This window comes from Delphinus delphis, chromosome 13 (assembly GCF_949987515.2).
Source record: "Delphinus delphis chromosome 13, mDelDel1.2, whole genome shotgun sequence".
NCBI classification, from domain to species: domain Eukaryota; kingdom Metazoa; phylum Chordata; class Mammalia; order Artiodactyla; family Delphinidae; genus Delphinus; species Delphinus delphis.
This window is the reverse complement of record NC_082695.1, coordinates 50809870-50824792: the sequence shown is the minus strand read 5'-3', so window position 1 is coordinate 50824792 and position 14923 is coordinate 50809870. Positions and strand designations below refer to the sequence as shown.

The window sequence follows — 14923 nt, the reverse complement described above, 5'->3', positions numbered from 1 at the left end:
GAAATATGCTTTGTTGCAAGTTTGTTAAGATAATAAACACCCTGGGTTCATTCCGATACTTCCAATTAAATTCAGGAATCCAGAGTTTTTTAACCTAACCCTTCTATCTTTCTAGCCACTTTCTTCCACACACCAAGAATCCAAATCCTTAAGAACTCTAAGAATGACAAAATTAGAACACACACACACACACAATTATCAGAAGAGCAATACCAACACTACCCCCAGCAATATGATTATTATAAACAGTTGATTTTCGTGTGTGTGTGGTTCTCTTTCTTCTTAGAGTATATCCTACCCAGGGTACAAAAACTGCAGTGTTTTAAAGCCACTCGGAACGACTCTTCTCTGTGTGGTTCTGCCACCAGCTCAATGAGGTGAACACAGGTTTCAAAAGAAGTCAAAGCTGAACAACGGGGCTTCCCTGGTGGCGCAGTGGTTGAGAGTCCGCCTGCCGATGCAGGGGACACGGGTTCGTGCCCCGGTCCGGGAAGATCCCACATGCCACGGAGCGGCTGGGCCCGTGAGCCATGGCCGCTGAGCCTGCGCGTCCGGAGCCTGTGCTCCGCAACGGGAGAGGCCACAACAGTGAGAGGCCTGCGTACAGAAGAAAAAAAAAAAAAAAAAAAAAAAAATGCTGAACAACAGAAGCAGCAGGCAGGCTGAGGGGCTGCACGAGCTGGTGTGAGGAGTGGCAGGAGTGTGGTCCTCCGTTGGCACGGTGAGAGCCCAGCCCAAGTGCAGTCAGGGATCTGAGTTCGAGAGGAGGAGGTTAATGGAGGGTGAAGAAGTTCTGTTTTGTTCAGCTAAGAAGCAGGGAGACACAGATGGATACGTGGGAAGTGAAGCTTTGGGGCAAGTAATTAGCGAAGCATTTACTTAATTAGAGCCAGGAAAGACTGAAGACAGACACCTGTGAGAGGAGTATTCCGTTCGCCCAATTCATTCATCTATTGCTTCAGTGGCACTGGCCACAGCGTGAGGCCCCAAAGACCCAGTGATGGAATTCAGGGAGCTCACAGATGACCAGACTCAGGCACGCACCATGTGGTATCTTAAATTCCATTCCAGAGATGAGCACAGAGAACTTTATAGAGGAGAACCCTTGACTTCAGTGAGGGCTCATCTGGAGGATCTCCCTGGCAGGAGGAGACACCAGATGGGAGACAGAGACATGGGGAGTGGATGTGGGGCAACAACGCATCCTGAGATAGAAGCAACAGGTCCAGGGGCAAAGGTGCAGAGGAGACTTGCCCCCAGAACACAATCACAGGGGAGACAGCTGCAGCCAAGGACAGGGAGGTGGGCCACAGAGGCCAGGTCCAGAAGGGCCTCAACGTTACACTGAGAGATTCAGACGTAACTCAGATGGCTACACGGAACCAGCATGAGAAGGACTTGGTCAGCCCCTCTGGTGGGAAGCTAGAGGACAGACCAAGCAGCAGGTGGTGCCCATGACATCTGTTACAATTTTTCCAGAAGAAACGGCCTGAATCAAGGCCAACCCCAAACCCCAAGGCACTTCTGAGACATGCGGCATGAGGCAGCAGTGGTGACTCAGGGTCACGCCTGTAGCTGTGGGAAGATGAGAAATGAGGACTCATCTCCAGAAACACTGTCACTGAGAAGGGCTCTGCTCTGGGAAAAAGATGAGGGCATGCTTGGTTGAACAAGTTTAAAAATGGGACAAGAATGTGCAGGTGGGATGGACTGTTGGCCTGCCTTTCTGCCAATCCCCCTCAGACAGGAAGGCACCCATGAAGGGGACAGCCACTCGGCTAGAACTACCACAGACGGAAAATCCTTTAAGTGTGTGAAGGAGACGGGAACTGAAGAGATGTGGACCGCACCCTAGAGTCTAAAATCATGCCAGAAAGTACGATGAACCTACGGAGACACAAGCTCCATCTTCTCCACGAAGCCTCATCCTGCTTCTGCTGACCCTGCCCTGATTGGCACAGCGGCCTCACCCTCCTCCCCTGACTCTGTGTCCCTCTTCCCTGTGGGTGACAGCTTGGAGTTTGCCTACACTCCTGTCCTAGCCCTCATCGCTAAGCTTGTGACTTGCCCAGGGGAGAAGCAGAGGGAAGGTTTAGGAGAGAAGGATAAGCCAGAACCCGACAAAGATGCTTGCACACGTGCACAAGGGGGCTTGTCCCTAATGGCACGGTTTGTAACAGCAGAACCCTGGAAACGAACCCAACTGTCTGCCAATAGAAGATGAATAAGGCAAATTTGTGCTTCCTCCGTACAATGGTTACTCACTCAGTTAACTCGGTCACGCCCACACCTATCCCGCTCTCACTAAGTAAGCCGCAGCGTGATACACACAGCATGATAACACGCATATACAGTTCATAGAAAAGAATATCACATATTGTTGGTGAATATGCACCATTAGTATGGAAACGTGCATTTGCATGATAAACACTACATGTGACATTCAGTAGAGAGGGGACCCGGGGTGGAGTAGGAAGACAGTGGTTGATATTGAGCAGAACACAAGACTTCAGTTACATCCGTAGTAGGAATTTTTTTTTTAATCTGAAGTAAATAGGGAAACATATTGTGATTTGATAACTTTTTTTACTTATTATGCTTGAAATATTTGGTATGGTAAAAATACTCAACTGACATTTTGACAGAATTTACATTGTACTCTAAAGAGACTTTTCTTTTTGTAATCAGTAAAAGGTATAAACTTGTCTGCATCTAATTCCACAAGCAATGCAAAAACAGAACCTGAGAGTACTTTTTTCTTTTTTTTACCTGAAATATCTGCTTCAGGGAGAAAAGGGCCCTTCTTAAATCTCGTCCACCGGAGTTGTACAGTTTTTCTGAAATAAAGAATACAACATATACAATTAATTGAACTGACTCGACAGATGGCAAAAACACAGAGAGGATATGAACAACTAATGAATTTCCACTGGAAAGGTGAGTAAAACAAATTCATTTCATGCAGGATATCGACCTTACCCCCAGGGGTGCAAAGGACAGTCCAGCTGTTGCAGGACGCAGGAAGAGGAGATTGCAAGTTGTGGGAAAGATGCCCTGATCTGCACCCTCAGTCCTCAACTCCCTCTCTCCAGAGCTCTATTTCCAGCTGTTTACAGACTACTATACTTGGTAGCCAACTATATCTGGAAAGTTAACACAGCCAAAACAGAACCTCCTTCCTTGCCTCACAGCCCCCGCACCACCATGCTTTCTGCAGTTGGGCTCAGAAAGCTTCAAGTTGCCTCTTTTTCCCTGTGATCCAATGATCCAAGAGCAGCAGAGTGGCTCTAAGGACTGACTAGCTCCCTTGGTGACGGCCCACTTCCAGCAGGAACCCAGCCTTAGCTCTGCCTGCACCCAGGCTCTCACTCATGTGAGACGGGTTCAAGGATGGGTCCTGGCCCAGAGCAAGGCAGATGGAGAAGCCCCTGTCAGTACCCTGGGGCTCGACACCGAGACCAACTTCTACAGGACCCACCCTCCAGAGGTCATAGTGAGGCAGGAGAGGCAAATGAGTAAGGCACAACTCCCCACTGGTCAGTGGGGTGGCACTGCGATGCCCTGAAGGAGTGTCCCATTCTTCTGGTGTATGCATACTCCCAGGAGCGTGGATTCCACTCAGCTTCGCAGAACCCAAGCTTGGCCCTGACCCAGGTGGCTCAAGTGCCTGGGGTTGGGTTCCTAACACTATGCCAGACCGCCCCAAGGTAAATCATCCAGCACATATCTACTGAGCGCCTGCCAGGCACTGAGGGTACAGCAGTAAAGAGTGAACTTACAGCATAGACTAAGCAATCAGAGCCTGCAGTTCAAACCTGTGTCACCACCCACAGCTATGTGATCTTGAGCAAAGTATTTCATCTCTCTCGGCCTTGGACTCCTTATCCGTAAAATGGGAACAGACAATAATAGATTTAGAGGAAAATGGTTTTGCATTCAATCAAGCACTGATATGATGGAGTAGAATGCAAAATATTGAGAATAATAGAGTTCAAAGCAATGTCACATGCATGGCCAGCAACCCTGGGCTTCAATGACAGCCTATGAGGGGGGGGACTTGGGGGGGGTAATGGACAGAGCCGCATTCTCCTCTTGTGTGAGTGGCATGGACTTGAGTGGAAGGGCGTGGAACACTCAGATCTAAATGACTTAGCAGAAGTCTGGTTGTGAGAAGGACATGCCTGCTTTGCACTATGGCTCGAGAAGAGAACAGGCTCCCATCTGAGAGGCACTTAAAATGACAGAGTGGCGAGGCTCAGCATGTGAATGGCAGTAGTTTCCTCGAAGGCCTCCCCGCGGACATCCTGCCCGCTTCCCTCTTCCCATCTACCCTCCAGACCAAGGCCAGAAAGACTGGGTGGAGATGACCACCTGACGACATCACTGTCCCCATTTAAACCCTTCAGTGGCTGCCCGCTGCACTGAGCAGGAAATCCAAAATCCTTTAAGGAGCCTGTCAAGCCCTTGGTCACGCAGCCCTGGCGCCCCTCCCTCTCTGTGCTGCAGACACCCTGGTCTCTCGCTCCTGAGGCGGTGAGGCTCCTCCAGGCTCAAACCTATACACACAGCTTAAGGGGCAGAGGCAGGATTCTGTGGGGTTGGAGTCTGGGGGGTGGGGTCTGACCCCAAGGCCTCCTAGCTGTCTGCCCACCATGGAATCTCCCACCTGTAAATACAACATGCAATCCACAGTCACTTGTTAATTATGAAGCGTTTCGATTAAGAGAGAACCCCTCACCTTCCTGAACAGAAGGAGCTGGGAAGACTCCAAAGGAATCCACCGTCCCCAAACTGAACGTCTAATTCATCATAGACCCTAAACATTGAGGCCCAATGACTCACGAGCTGACCGGTAAAGTATATGCGTGGCCTCAAAGGACATGAGTAATAAATGGAGTGGACTGCATCACCCCGCAGTAGAACCCAGGTCCCTGGAGAGATCACTTCTTCCTCCAGTTTCTACAGCGAATGTCTCAGAATTCTCAAATGCCAGAGGAACAGACTTTGTTTTTAGCCAGTACCACTTCTAATAAGAATAAAGCTCTCAGACGCCAAGCATGGGGCTACGTATACCCTGAAGGACAAGGGCACATTTAGCTTATCCAGGAAGAGCATCAGTAGAGAGTCAATTCCAGGTACTTCTTTATAAGGTAATAAAGCTTGCATTACTTTCTTGCTTATATACCACCAGACGACAGGCAGAAATATGTCTTACAGAGATTCACAATATCCCAGTTAGAGTCTCCTTTAGTTATCAGCGATCTGTCACGGCTTCCAATTCATGCGAATGAGAATTACGGTTTGTTGTGCTCTGACTGCTAAGGTTTTACTACTTGGTGCTATAATCAAAATAATCATTTTTAAACAAGGATTAAGCATTCTTTTATTGAAGTAGAGTTGATCTACAATGTTATGCTAGTTTCTGGTGTACAGCAAAATGATACAGTTATACACATATATTTTTTCATATGCTTCTCCATTATGGTTTATTACAGGACATTGAATATAGTTCCCTGTACTATACGATAGGACCTTGTTGTTTATTATATATATATATATATATATATATATATATACACACACACATACATATAGCAGTTTGCAACTGCTAGTCTCAAACTCCCAGTCCAACCCTCCCCCGCCACCCCTCTCCCTTGGCAACCACAAGTCTGTTCTCTGCATCTGTGAATCTGTTTTGTAGGTAAGTTCATCTGTGTCATATTTTAGATTCCACATATAAGTGATATCATATGGTATTTGTCTTTCTCTTTCTGACTTACTTTGCTTAGTATGATAATCTCTAGGTCCATCCATGTTGCTGCAAAGGCATTTTTTCACTCTTTTTTAGGACTTAGTAATATTTCATTGTATATATGTACCACAGCTTCTTTATCCATTCATCTGTGGATGGACACTTAGGTTGCTTCCATGTATTGGTTATTGCAAACAGTGCTGCTATGAACACAGGGGTGCATGTATCTTTTTGAATTATAGTTTTGTCTGGATATACGCCCAGGAGTGGGATTGCTGGATCATATGGCAACTCTATTTTTAGTTTTTTGAGGAACCTCCATACGGTTCTCCATAGTGACTGCACCAATTTACATTCCCACCAACAGTGTAGGAGGGTTCAAACAGGGATTAAGTATTAATAGAAAAAAATTCAGCTGAGAATGACAACTTTTGGTTGAGGATTTTTACATCGATATTCATGAGGAACGTTAATCTGTAGTTTTTGTTTCTTGTAATGTTGTTGACATTGAGGCAATGCTGACCTCATGAGTTGAGAGTACTCCCTCCTCCTCTACTTTAAGAAAAAGTTTGTGTAAACTTGGTATTACTTATTCCTTAAATGTTTGGCAGATTTCTCCAGTGAAGCTACCTGAGTCCTCTTTAATAAAAGTTTTTAAACTATGGATTCAATTAACATAGGGCTATTCTAATTATATATTTCTTCTTGAATGAGCTTTGATAATTTGTATCTTTCAAGAAATTTCTCGAACTTCCCTGGTGGTGCAGTGGTTAAGAATCTGCCTGCCAATGCAGGGGATATGGGTTTGATCCCTGGTCCAGGAAGATCCCACATGCCATGGAGCAACTAAGCCCATGCACCACAACTACTGAGCCTGAGCTCTAGAGTCCGCGAGCCACAACTACTGGGCCCGTGTGCCACAACTACTGAAGCCCACACTCCTAGAGCCTGTGCTCCGCAATAAGAGATGCCACCGCAATGAGAAGCCCGCGCACCACAATGAAGAGTAGCCTCTGCTCGCCGCAACCAGAAAAAGCCCACACGCAGCAATGAAGACACAACGAAGCCAAAAACAAATAAATAAATAAATAAATTTATTTTTTAAAAAAGAAATTTATCCATTTCATCTCAATTGTTAAATGTATGGACATAAAGTTGTTCACAATAGTCCCTTATCCTTTTATTGACTATAGCAACCTCCTCTCTTTTAACCTTGATATTGGTAATCTGTCTTTTCTCCATTATGCTTGGTCAGTCAGGTTAAAGATGTATAAATTTTATTGATCTTTTCAAAGAATCAGCCTTTGATTTCATTCCTTTTTTCATTGCTTTTCTGATTTCTATTTCATTGATTGCATTTGGCTTAATTTGCTCTTTTTTTCTAGTTTCTGACGGTAAAAACTTAACAACTAATGTGAGACCTTTCTTCTTATCAAATATAAGAGTTTGATGCTAAAAATTTCTCTCTAAGCACTACTTCAGCTGCATTCTACAAATTTACATATATTGTTTTTATTTTCATCCAATTCAAAATTGAATGAATCTTGAACATTTCTTTCATTTCAAAAGGGAATAACTTAATCCTGTGGGGTTTTTGTTGTTGTTAACCTCTGGTTTATTTAGAAGTATACTGCTTAGCTTCCAGATATTTGAGGATTTTTCAAATATCTTTCTGTTACCAATTTCTAGTTTAATTTCTTTATGGTGAGAACATAGACTTTGTATGATATCAATTATTTTAAACTTATTAAGGTTTACTTTATGGCCCAGAACATGGTTTATCTTGATGACTGCCTCATGTACACATGAAAAGAATATGTATTCTGCTGTTATTGGCTGAACCATCCTGTAAAAATTCACTAGGGTCCAGTTGAATGATAGAGCTGTTCAGGTCTTCTTCTCTTACCAAGTTTCTGTTTATCTGTTCTATATTTTACTATGAGAGCAGTATTGAAATCTCTATTATACTGAATTTGTCTATTCCTTCCTTCAGCTTTATGAGTTTTTGCTTTAGGTCCTTTGAAAGTCAGTTGTTAGGTACACTCACAATTAGGATGGCTATGGCTTTTAGGTTAAGTGACCTTTTATCATTTGTAACGTCTCTCTTCATCCCTGGCAATATTCCTTTTTAAAGTCTACTTTTCTAATACTTATACAGTTAGTCAGTGTTTGGTTAGTGTTTGCATGGTGTATCTTTTTACATCCTTCTATTTCTAACCTGTCTATATAGAGTTTCATGTAGGTACAGTTGCAACTTATTTTCATCCGATCTATCTTTTAATTGGTATGCATTCTCTGTATTTTTAACCTCTAGGACATCACAAATGACTCCTCTGTGGCACTAGAACAGAAGACCTCAGGGAGGCCTCACCCTTTGATGAGAAACATCCTTGTACAAATGCCAAAGATATCTTTGAGTGGTGCCAAAAGTCTCTCCCCCTCCGTTTTTTGCCAAGTGTCTTAATTAAAACAAACAACAATTTCTATTCAAGGAGTAAGTACTTTTCATCCCAATTGTCTTTAATTTTTTTAATTAATTTTACATTTTATTTAAATAATCGTATATTTCAAACAAAGCGGAATTAAAAAATAGTACGGTTTCCAAATAATTCTTTCTTTAAAGTGAGAAAATTATCACTACCACTTCAGAGAGCAAGTTATGAATTTTAATGTAGTTTTGTTTTTTTTAATATCAAAGCTCAACAGATCACCTAACCTATATAAGAATATTACATATTTTGGCTGAAATGTCCTTTAAAATACTTCATTTTTTAATTCCATAAGCTATAAAGCACTAGGTGAGGTCTAAATCAGAAATCCTTCCATCTGGCATCTGTTAAAATAGTAGCTTTTTTTTTAACCTTTCATAAAAGTGATTGACAGCAAAATTTCATTTTTATGGCCATAGATACCCTCTCCCAAAGTACTGCAAACCTTTCCATTTTCTGTGCGATAAACATTTTAATAAATGTCATGAGTTGGTCCCCATATTATATGAGAACAATACTGGAATTGTCACCATTTCGGTTGAAATTTAAATGACCAAATACTCACTCAAAGAAATATTACTCTAGAGTACTGATTTTTTTTGGAAAAGGCAACTGATACTACCTCTCTAAAATGAACCAACATCGTGGTATAAAATGAAATCACAATGCTTAATTAAAATTCAAGTGCTTCCCTAGTGGTGCAGTGGTTGAGAGTTCACCTGCCGATGCAGGGGACACGGGTTCGTGCCCCGGTCCGGGAAGATCCCACATGCCGCGGAGCAGCTGGGCCCCGCAACGGGAGAGGCCACAACAGTGAGAGGCCCGCGTACCGCAAAAAAAAAAAAAACCTCAACATTACCATCTATCTTAAAAACATAGGGTACCCAAAAGCCTCCATGCCCTACCTGACTTGTTCTGTTGATACTTGATATACGTCTTTGGAGACACCACTGTTTACCTAGAGGTTAGGAAGGATTGGGGATCAAGGATGTTTGTAAATGACATATAATTTGTCATTTTATGAGAGGTACCATTCCTGCTGGTAGAAGAGCAGCCAGCAGGTGTTTTACCAGGTCAGATACCACACCCAAACCAAAGACTGCTGACAGTCCTTCAATAAGAGGAGCCTACACAGGCCAAAGGAGAGGTACTACTTCCCACAGCCCAAGTCCTGGCTTCCTTGCTGCTGGGCTAGCCATGCTGCGGGTGGTGTGGTCTGGAGCTTTAACTGCTGGGGGACCCTCTGAGTTCAAGGAATTGGGTGTTCCATTTACATCTCATCCAGGCCTCACCATACAGAAAGTCAGACTCACCATGGCTGTGCTGGCTTCCTCTTCATCTTAGACTAGAGTGTGAAGGGCTCACTTAGGAACAGAGGATGGCCTGCCAGCTTCCCAAGGGTGTGCTTGATGTCTCTCCTGGATGCATGTCCAACAGAACATCAATCACACCTTTAGAAGTAGTCTGTCTATTCGGGTGTGATTCTCAGTCCTGGGTTACATAGCGAATCCAAGGCTTCCTCAGTGAGTAGGATTGATAACCTTGGTGCACCCTTGGTCTGCCACCAGTGTCGGCAGGCTCTCCTCTCTCTACGTGGGGCTCGCACGTAGAGTGTGTCTCTGAGTCTGTGTATATAGGTGCAGATGCACCCTTGGCTTCAGCCCGTGGATGGTGGAGTAGAGCTTGGAGTTCCTCTGATCCTCCTACTATACCCAATACACTGTGTGAACTGTCCTCATGGGTCCCAAGTCCCAAGGGAGGGAATTCTATGTGTGCACATTGCCTGAAAATCAGGCAATTCAAAAGAAAAAAAGACCTCAACTGCTGAACACAGGGAGGGACGTGGAGCCCAGCCTAAGTCAGCAAGAGGGCAGCTCCAGAGGCTCCGCCTATATGTGAACTTCACACTTCTCCCAGGAGCTCAGAGGTGCTCCCTTCTCCTTGAACACCTCAGTCGTGAATGCATGCTGACGAGGTGCAGCCCCTCCCGGGGGGTGGGAGGGGCATGTAAGGAAAAAGATGGTTCTTGCCACCAAGACCTGTCTTGAGAGTCCCAGGTCGGAGCATCAGGGAAAAAGGTGCCTGGAGGACTAAGTAGTGAAATGTGGAATGCTTCTTGGCAAACATCAAAAGAGCACAGCCAAACTCAAAGCAGAAGCTTCATATGTAAAATGTAAGGCTGGGATCAGATTGGATTCTCAAAGGTTTGCCATTCTCCCGAAGCTTTGACACTGCCAGGTCGGAAGTGTGCAAAGAAGTCCCCTCCCACCAGCACAGCCCGGGGTGGCCTGTAGCTCAGGAGAGCTCAGGCTGCAGAAGGTCCCATGGAAGAGGCAGTGCTGGTCCCAGCAGCTGGGGAGAAGCTGTAGGTGGGGGCAATTAAACATTCATTATTTTTAGGTCAAGCACACAGAGTGTGCTTGGCCAGTAAATGAATGTGCACATTCATTCTCCCCACCTTTCCAGGCTGAATCTGCCTGGCGTGCAGGCATTCGCCTTTGAGTAAAGGGCAGTTGGGAGCCTACAGGTGGTGGGAAAGGAGGTGTAATCAGAACATTGTTTAATTCTCTATAAGCCCTCCCATCTTTTCTCTCCACAGTTCTTGCCATTTAAAATGAAATATGTTCCTTTAAGAGATGTAATTAGTGTATTACATGCTAAACTAGCTTATAATAACAAGGGGTTGAGGGCAAATTAAATAAAGGCCATCAGAGACCATTCCTGCTCTGTCTTTGGGAAGGAAACCTGCATGGCTCGAAAATCTCAGTGCTGAAAAGCACAACCACAGAGGTCCCACGCTTCCTGCTCAACCAAGAGCACAATGAAGAAAACCTCAGTGTGAGGGGAAAGACCAGAACATGAGAAGGCACCAGTGAAAAAAACAGAACCAACTTACATGGGTGGAAGAATGTGGAGGGGAAGAACCAAAGGCATCTGTGGGTGTGTCTGGGGAAGTGGGCTAGTGAAAGATGCATCTAGAATATCATGCTTTCAGGTCCATAGAAGTCACTGACTTTAATAATTACAGCACACCCTTTTCTCACCAAGAGGCAAACTCAGTAACCAAGCACTCCATGGGGAACTGGGACCAAGACACGGGGATCCCTCTTCTGCGCGAGGAGACAATAACTTTCCTCCTACCCTTGGGCTACTACAAAAGACATCACACGTAGAGATTTATTCATCAGCTAAATGCCATGCCTACATTTAAAAATCTGTTCGCCCCAGCTACAGAGGATGCAACCAGCATGGTTTTTCAGACACAGCGATGAGAAATGAGCTCCTGCTTTGCCTGGATGTAGCTGTGACATTTGCTCTTCAGACTCCCCACTTAGAACTGGTAAAATGTGACAAAAGACAACCTGAAGGTGGGTGGCCAAGCTTGGCTTATGCTTCTCTCCCCAGCCAGGAGCCCACAGCCCAAGTTACTGTCAACACTGAGTGAGTCAGAAGAATTCAACTCTGGAAATTCTTCCCATGAATTCTAATGTGCCACACGATACACTGATGACTGGGAAGTATAACGCATTTCAACCTGAAACTGTTACTCAGTATAACAAGTTGATATTTTAAAGAAAAAAAAAAGTGGCACAGTAGAAACTATTTTTCAGTGAAAAAAACTGCTGGGTCAGATTTTGGAAGCCATTTTTTCCAGTGATTGGAGTCACACTCTTTGAAAATCATACACAAGTCACAAAAAGATGTTCAGACACACAAAATGTTAATAGTTTCAGAGAGTATGGGTACCCAGAAGCTCCCTATGGGCCTTCAGGAGATTCTATGGACCAAGAGGTAAGAATCCTTGATCTAATCCAACATCGTCATTTCACAGGAGGAGGAACCAAGGCCAGAGAAGCGACATCATCGCTGGCCCCAGCCCTGGGACTACAGGCTCTCAGAAGTGGAGGAGAGTAATGGAAAATGCCTAGCAGAAATGGAAATGGCCTTATGTTCTCTTTGTACAGTAGAAATAAACAATTGGGCCACTGACATTTGCTCACATCCTAACCATGACACTCCTGTCACCACGTAAATTCAGAAGAAAACACTCACATAAAAGCAACGGCTTCTGTTCTGGGGGACCGACCGTGACAAGTGCCACTGGTGATGATGGTGAATCAGGATGCATGATGCCCCAGTTACCCGAGGGGCAGCCTCCTCAGCCTGAGGGTGGAGAGGCTAAATGTGAATGATGAGAAGGTCCCAAGACCCGATGAGGCAACACTGCTTAAGACGACCTCCTTTAATTCCAAATTCCCTTAGAGTGCAATCGCCCTCTACATATGTGTAACATCATCCTTCTAACAATCCTTTCCTGATTATCTACTAAGCAGGGAGCATGCCAAGCCCTCAGGTGACAGACGGAAATGAAGACACCCTCAGGCATAAAGAGTTGATGGCCAGCTGGGGAGGACAGACATGTCCTCAGATGATGCCACTGTCACGTGAGAAGGACATGATGACACTGAGGGGCTGCAGAGGAAGGAGCGGAAATCCCTGTGAAGCTGGGGCTGGAGACGGAGCTTCAGACGTGGTGACATGGAACAGACTTCGGGGGCTTGAGTGAAAATCCACCAGTGTGAGAAGTGCTGTGCGGAAGGCGAATGTGAGGAAGAGAAGAGTAGTTGTGCAGCCCGCACGGCTGCGAAGTGCGTTCAGAGTGGACCACACTTCAGTGGGGCCAGGACACGGGCAGGTCGCGCAGGGAGAGCATCAGGCTGACGATACCCGGAGGGTTCACGCGGGCGGGGCCCGAGCTGCTGTGCCCTGGAGTTTCAGCTCCATGTCTCTCAGGCAGGAAGGAACCCAAGGAGACGGGGTTGTACAGACTTCACTGCCAGTCCGGTGAGTGAAGGCAGATAAACTGAAGGGAGTTAGGAGCAGGAAACCAGTTAAGAGGCCTCTGGAATCATGCCAGCAAGATGCGATAGGTCGGGATAGAGAACAGCGGGGATGGAGAGGAGGGGTCGACTTGAGAGAGCTTTAGGGATACAGCTGACTGCGGGATCAAGCAGGTGGAAGACTCCCAGATTTCAGGCTTGGCCCACTGGGCTGGTGGCGGCGGGGTTTGGGGGGACACTCCCTGAGAGATGGGACACTGGAGGAGCTTGGGCATTCACTGTCAGCAAGCAGCGCCCCTGCCTTGAAATGGACCCCGAGACAGCCGAATGCCATCCTTGACTCTTTCAGAGACGATCTGGGGTCAGGAGAAGCCTCACTCTCCGGCCTTCATGCTCCGACAGGGAACAGGGCTTCCCTGCTTCCTCCATCTCTCCCCTCCCTGTGTGCCAGGTCACCTCCTCCTGGAGACTTGAATGAATGAATGAATCCTGGCATTCACCCATATTGTCACACTTGTCACGCGGGCTGGAATGAGTTCTGATGATGGTGGTGGTTTTTAACCCTACAAATCGGCCATTGTCCTTAATTTTTCACAATCAGTGTTTGTTTAAATATTCCCAACATGTAATGATTCTTTTGCAATTCTACCCCTTCACTGAACTGGGAGCACCTTGATGTCAGGGCCCATGAATAACTTACCTCTATACCCCCAGGATCTAATATCTCAATAAATGATTGATTAATGAAATGACCAAGTTGACTCTGGGGGCTGGAGAAAGAACCTAGGAGGAACACTCACCATCCACGTTCCTAATACCCCCAACATCTGGCCTGGTTATGACTTTATAGGTTCACCCAACCTAAGAACATGCTAGAGTCTTGCTTTCTGTGAATGAGCCCAGCCCCCAAAGACACAGCCCCACTCTGCCATGACCCTGTGGCCACAGGGCCTAAGAAGACATGAAAAGCATATTCACAATCATAATTGCCAAAACTTGGAAGCAACCTTAGGGTCCTTCAGTTGGTGACCGGCTAACAAAATGTGGTACATCAGGCAATGGAATACTATTCACTGATAAAAAGAAATGAGCTATCAAGCCACAAAAAGACGTGGCAGATCCTTAAATGCATGTTACTAAGTGAATGAAGCCAAACTGAAAGGCTGCGTGCTGTTTGATTCCTGCAATATGACAGTCTGGAAAGGCAAAACCATGGCAACAGTAAAAAGATCAGTGGTTGCTAGGGACTCAGAGGGAAAGAGAAATGAATGAATAGGTAGAGCATGGGGGAGGTTTAGGGCAGTGAAACTATTCTACGTGACACAATAATGGTGGCTACATGTCATTACATATTTTTGTCCATACCTATAGAATGTACAACACAAAGAATGAACCTTAATGTAAACTACAAACTTTAGTTAATAAAAATGCATCAATTGCTGTTGTGTTGCTGAAACTAACATACAACATTGTTAATCAACTATACTCCAACACAAAATTTAAAAAATTTTTAAATGCAGCAATATTATTCATCCGTTATAACAATGTACCACATTCATGTAAGATATTGATAATGGGGGAAATTGGGGGAGGCTGGAGGGGCATATGGGAACTCTCTGTACTTCTTGCTCAATTTTTTCTGTAAAACTATAACTGCTCCATCCAAAAATAGTGTCTATTAAAAGAAATCGTAACCAAAGGCGAGCCTACAGGAAGTGAAAGGCCACAAGCTTGGAGGTTGTGAAGGGCACTGCTTTTTCCCAACCACTCTGTGCACGTGTGGCCACAGGCCTGAAACTCGACATATTCTGCCACAAAGCATTACTGGTCTTTCCACTCAC

General features: G+C 45.2%; 1 protein-coding gene across 1 annotated transcript in view; it reads right to left on the bottom strand.

Moving 5' to 3' along the window:
* FHOD3 (formin homology 2 domain containing 3) overlaps nt 1-14923 on the bottom strand; it is a 493214-nt gene that overhangs the window by 283656 nt on the left and 194635 nt on the right. Inside the window, exon 4 of the mRNA XM_060029530.1 lies at nt 2770-2837. Coding sequence (XP_059885513.1) covers nt 2770-2837 — 68 coding nt within the window. The remainder of the gene's footprint in view (nt 1-2769; nt 2838-14923) is intronic.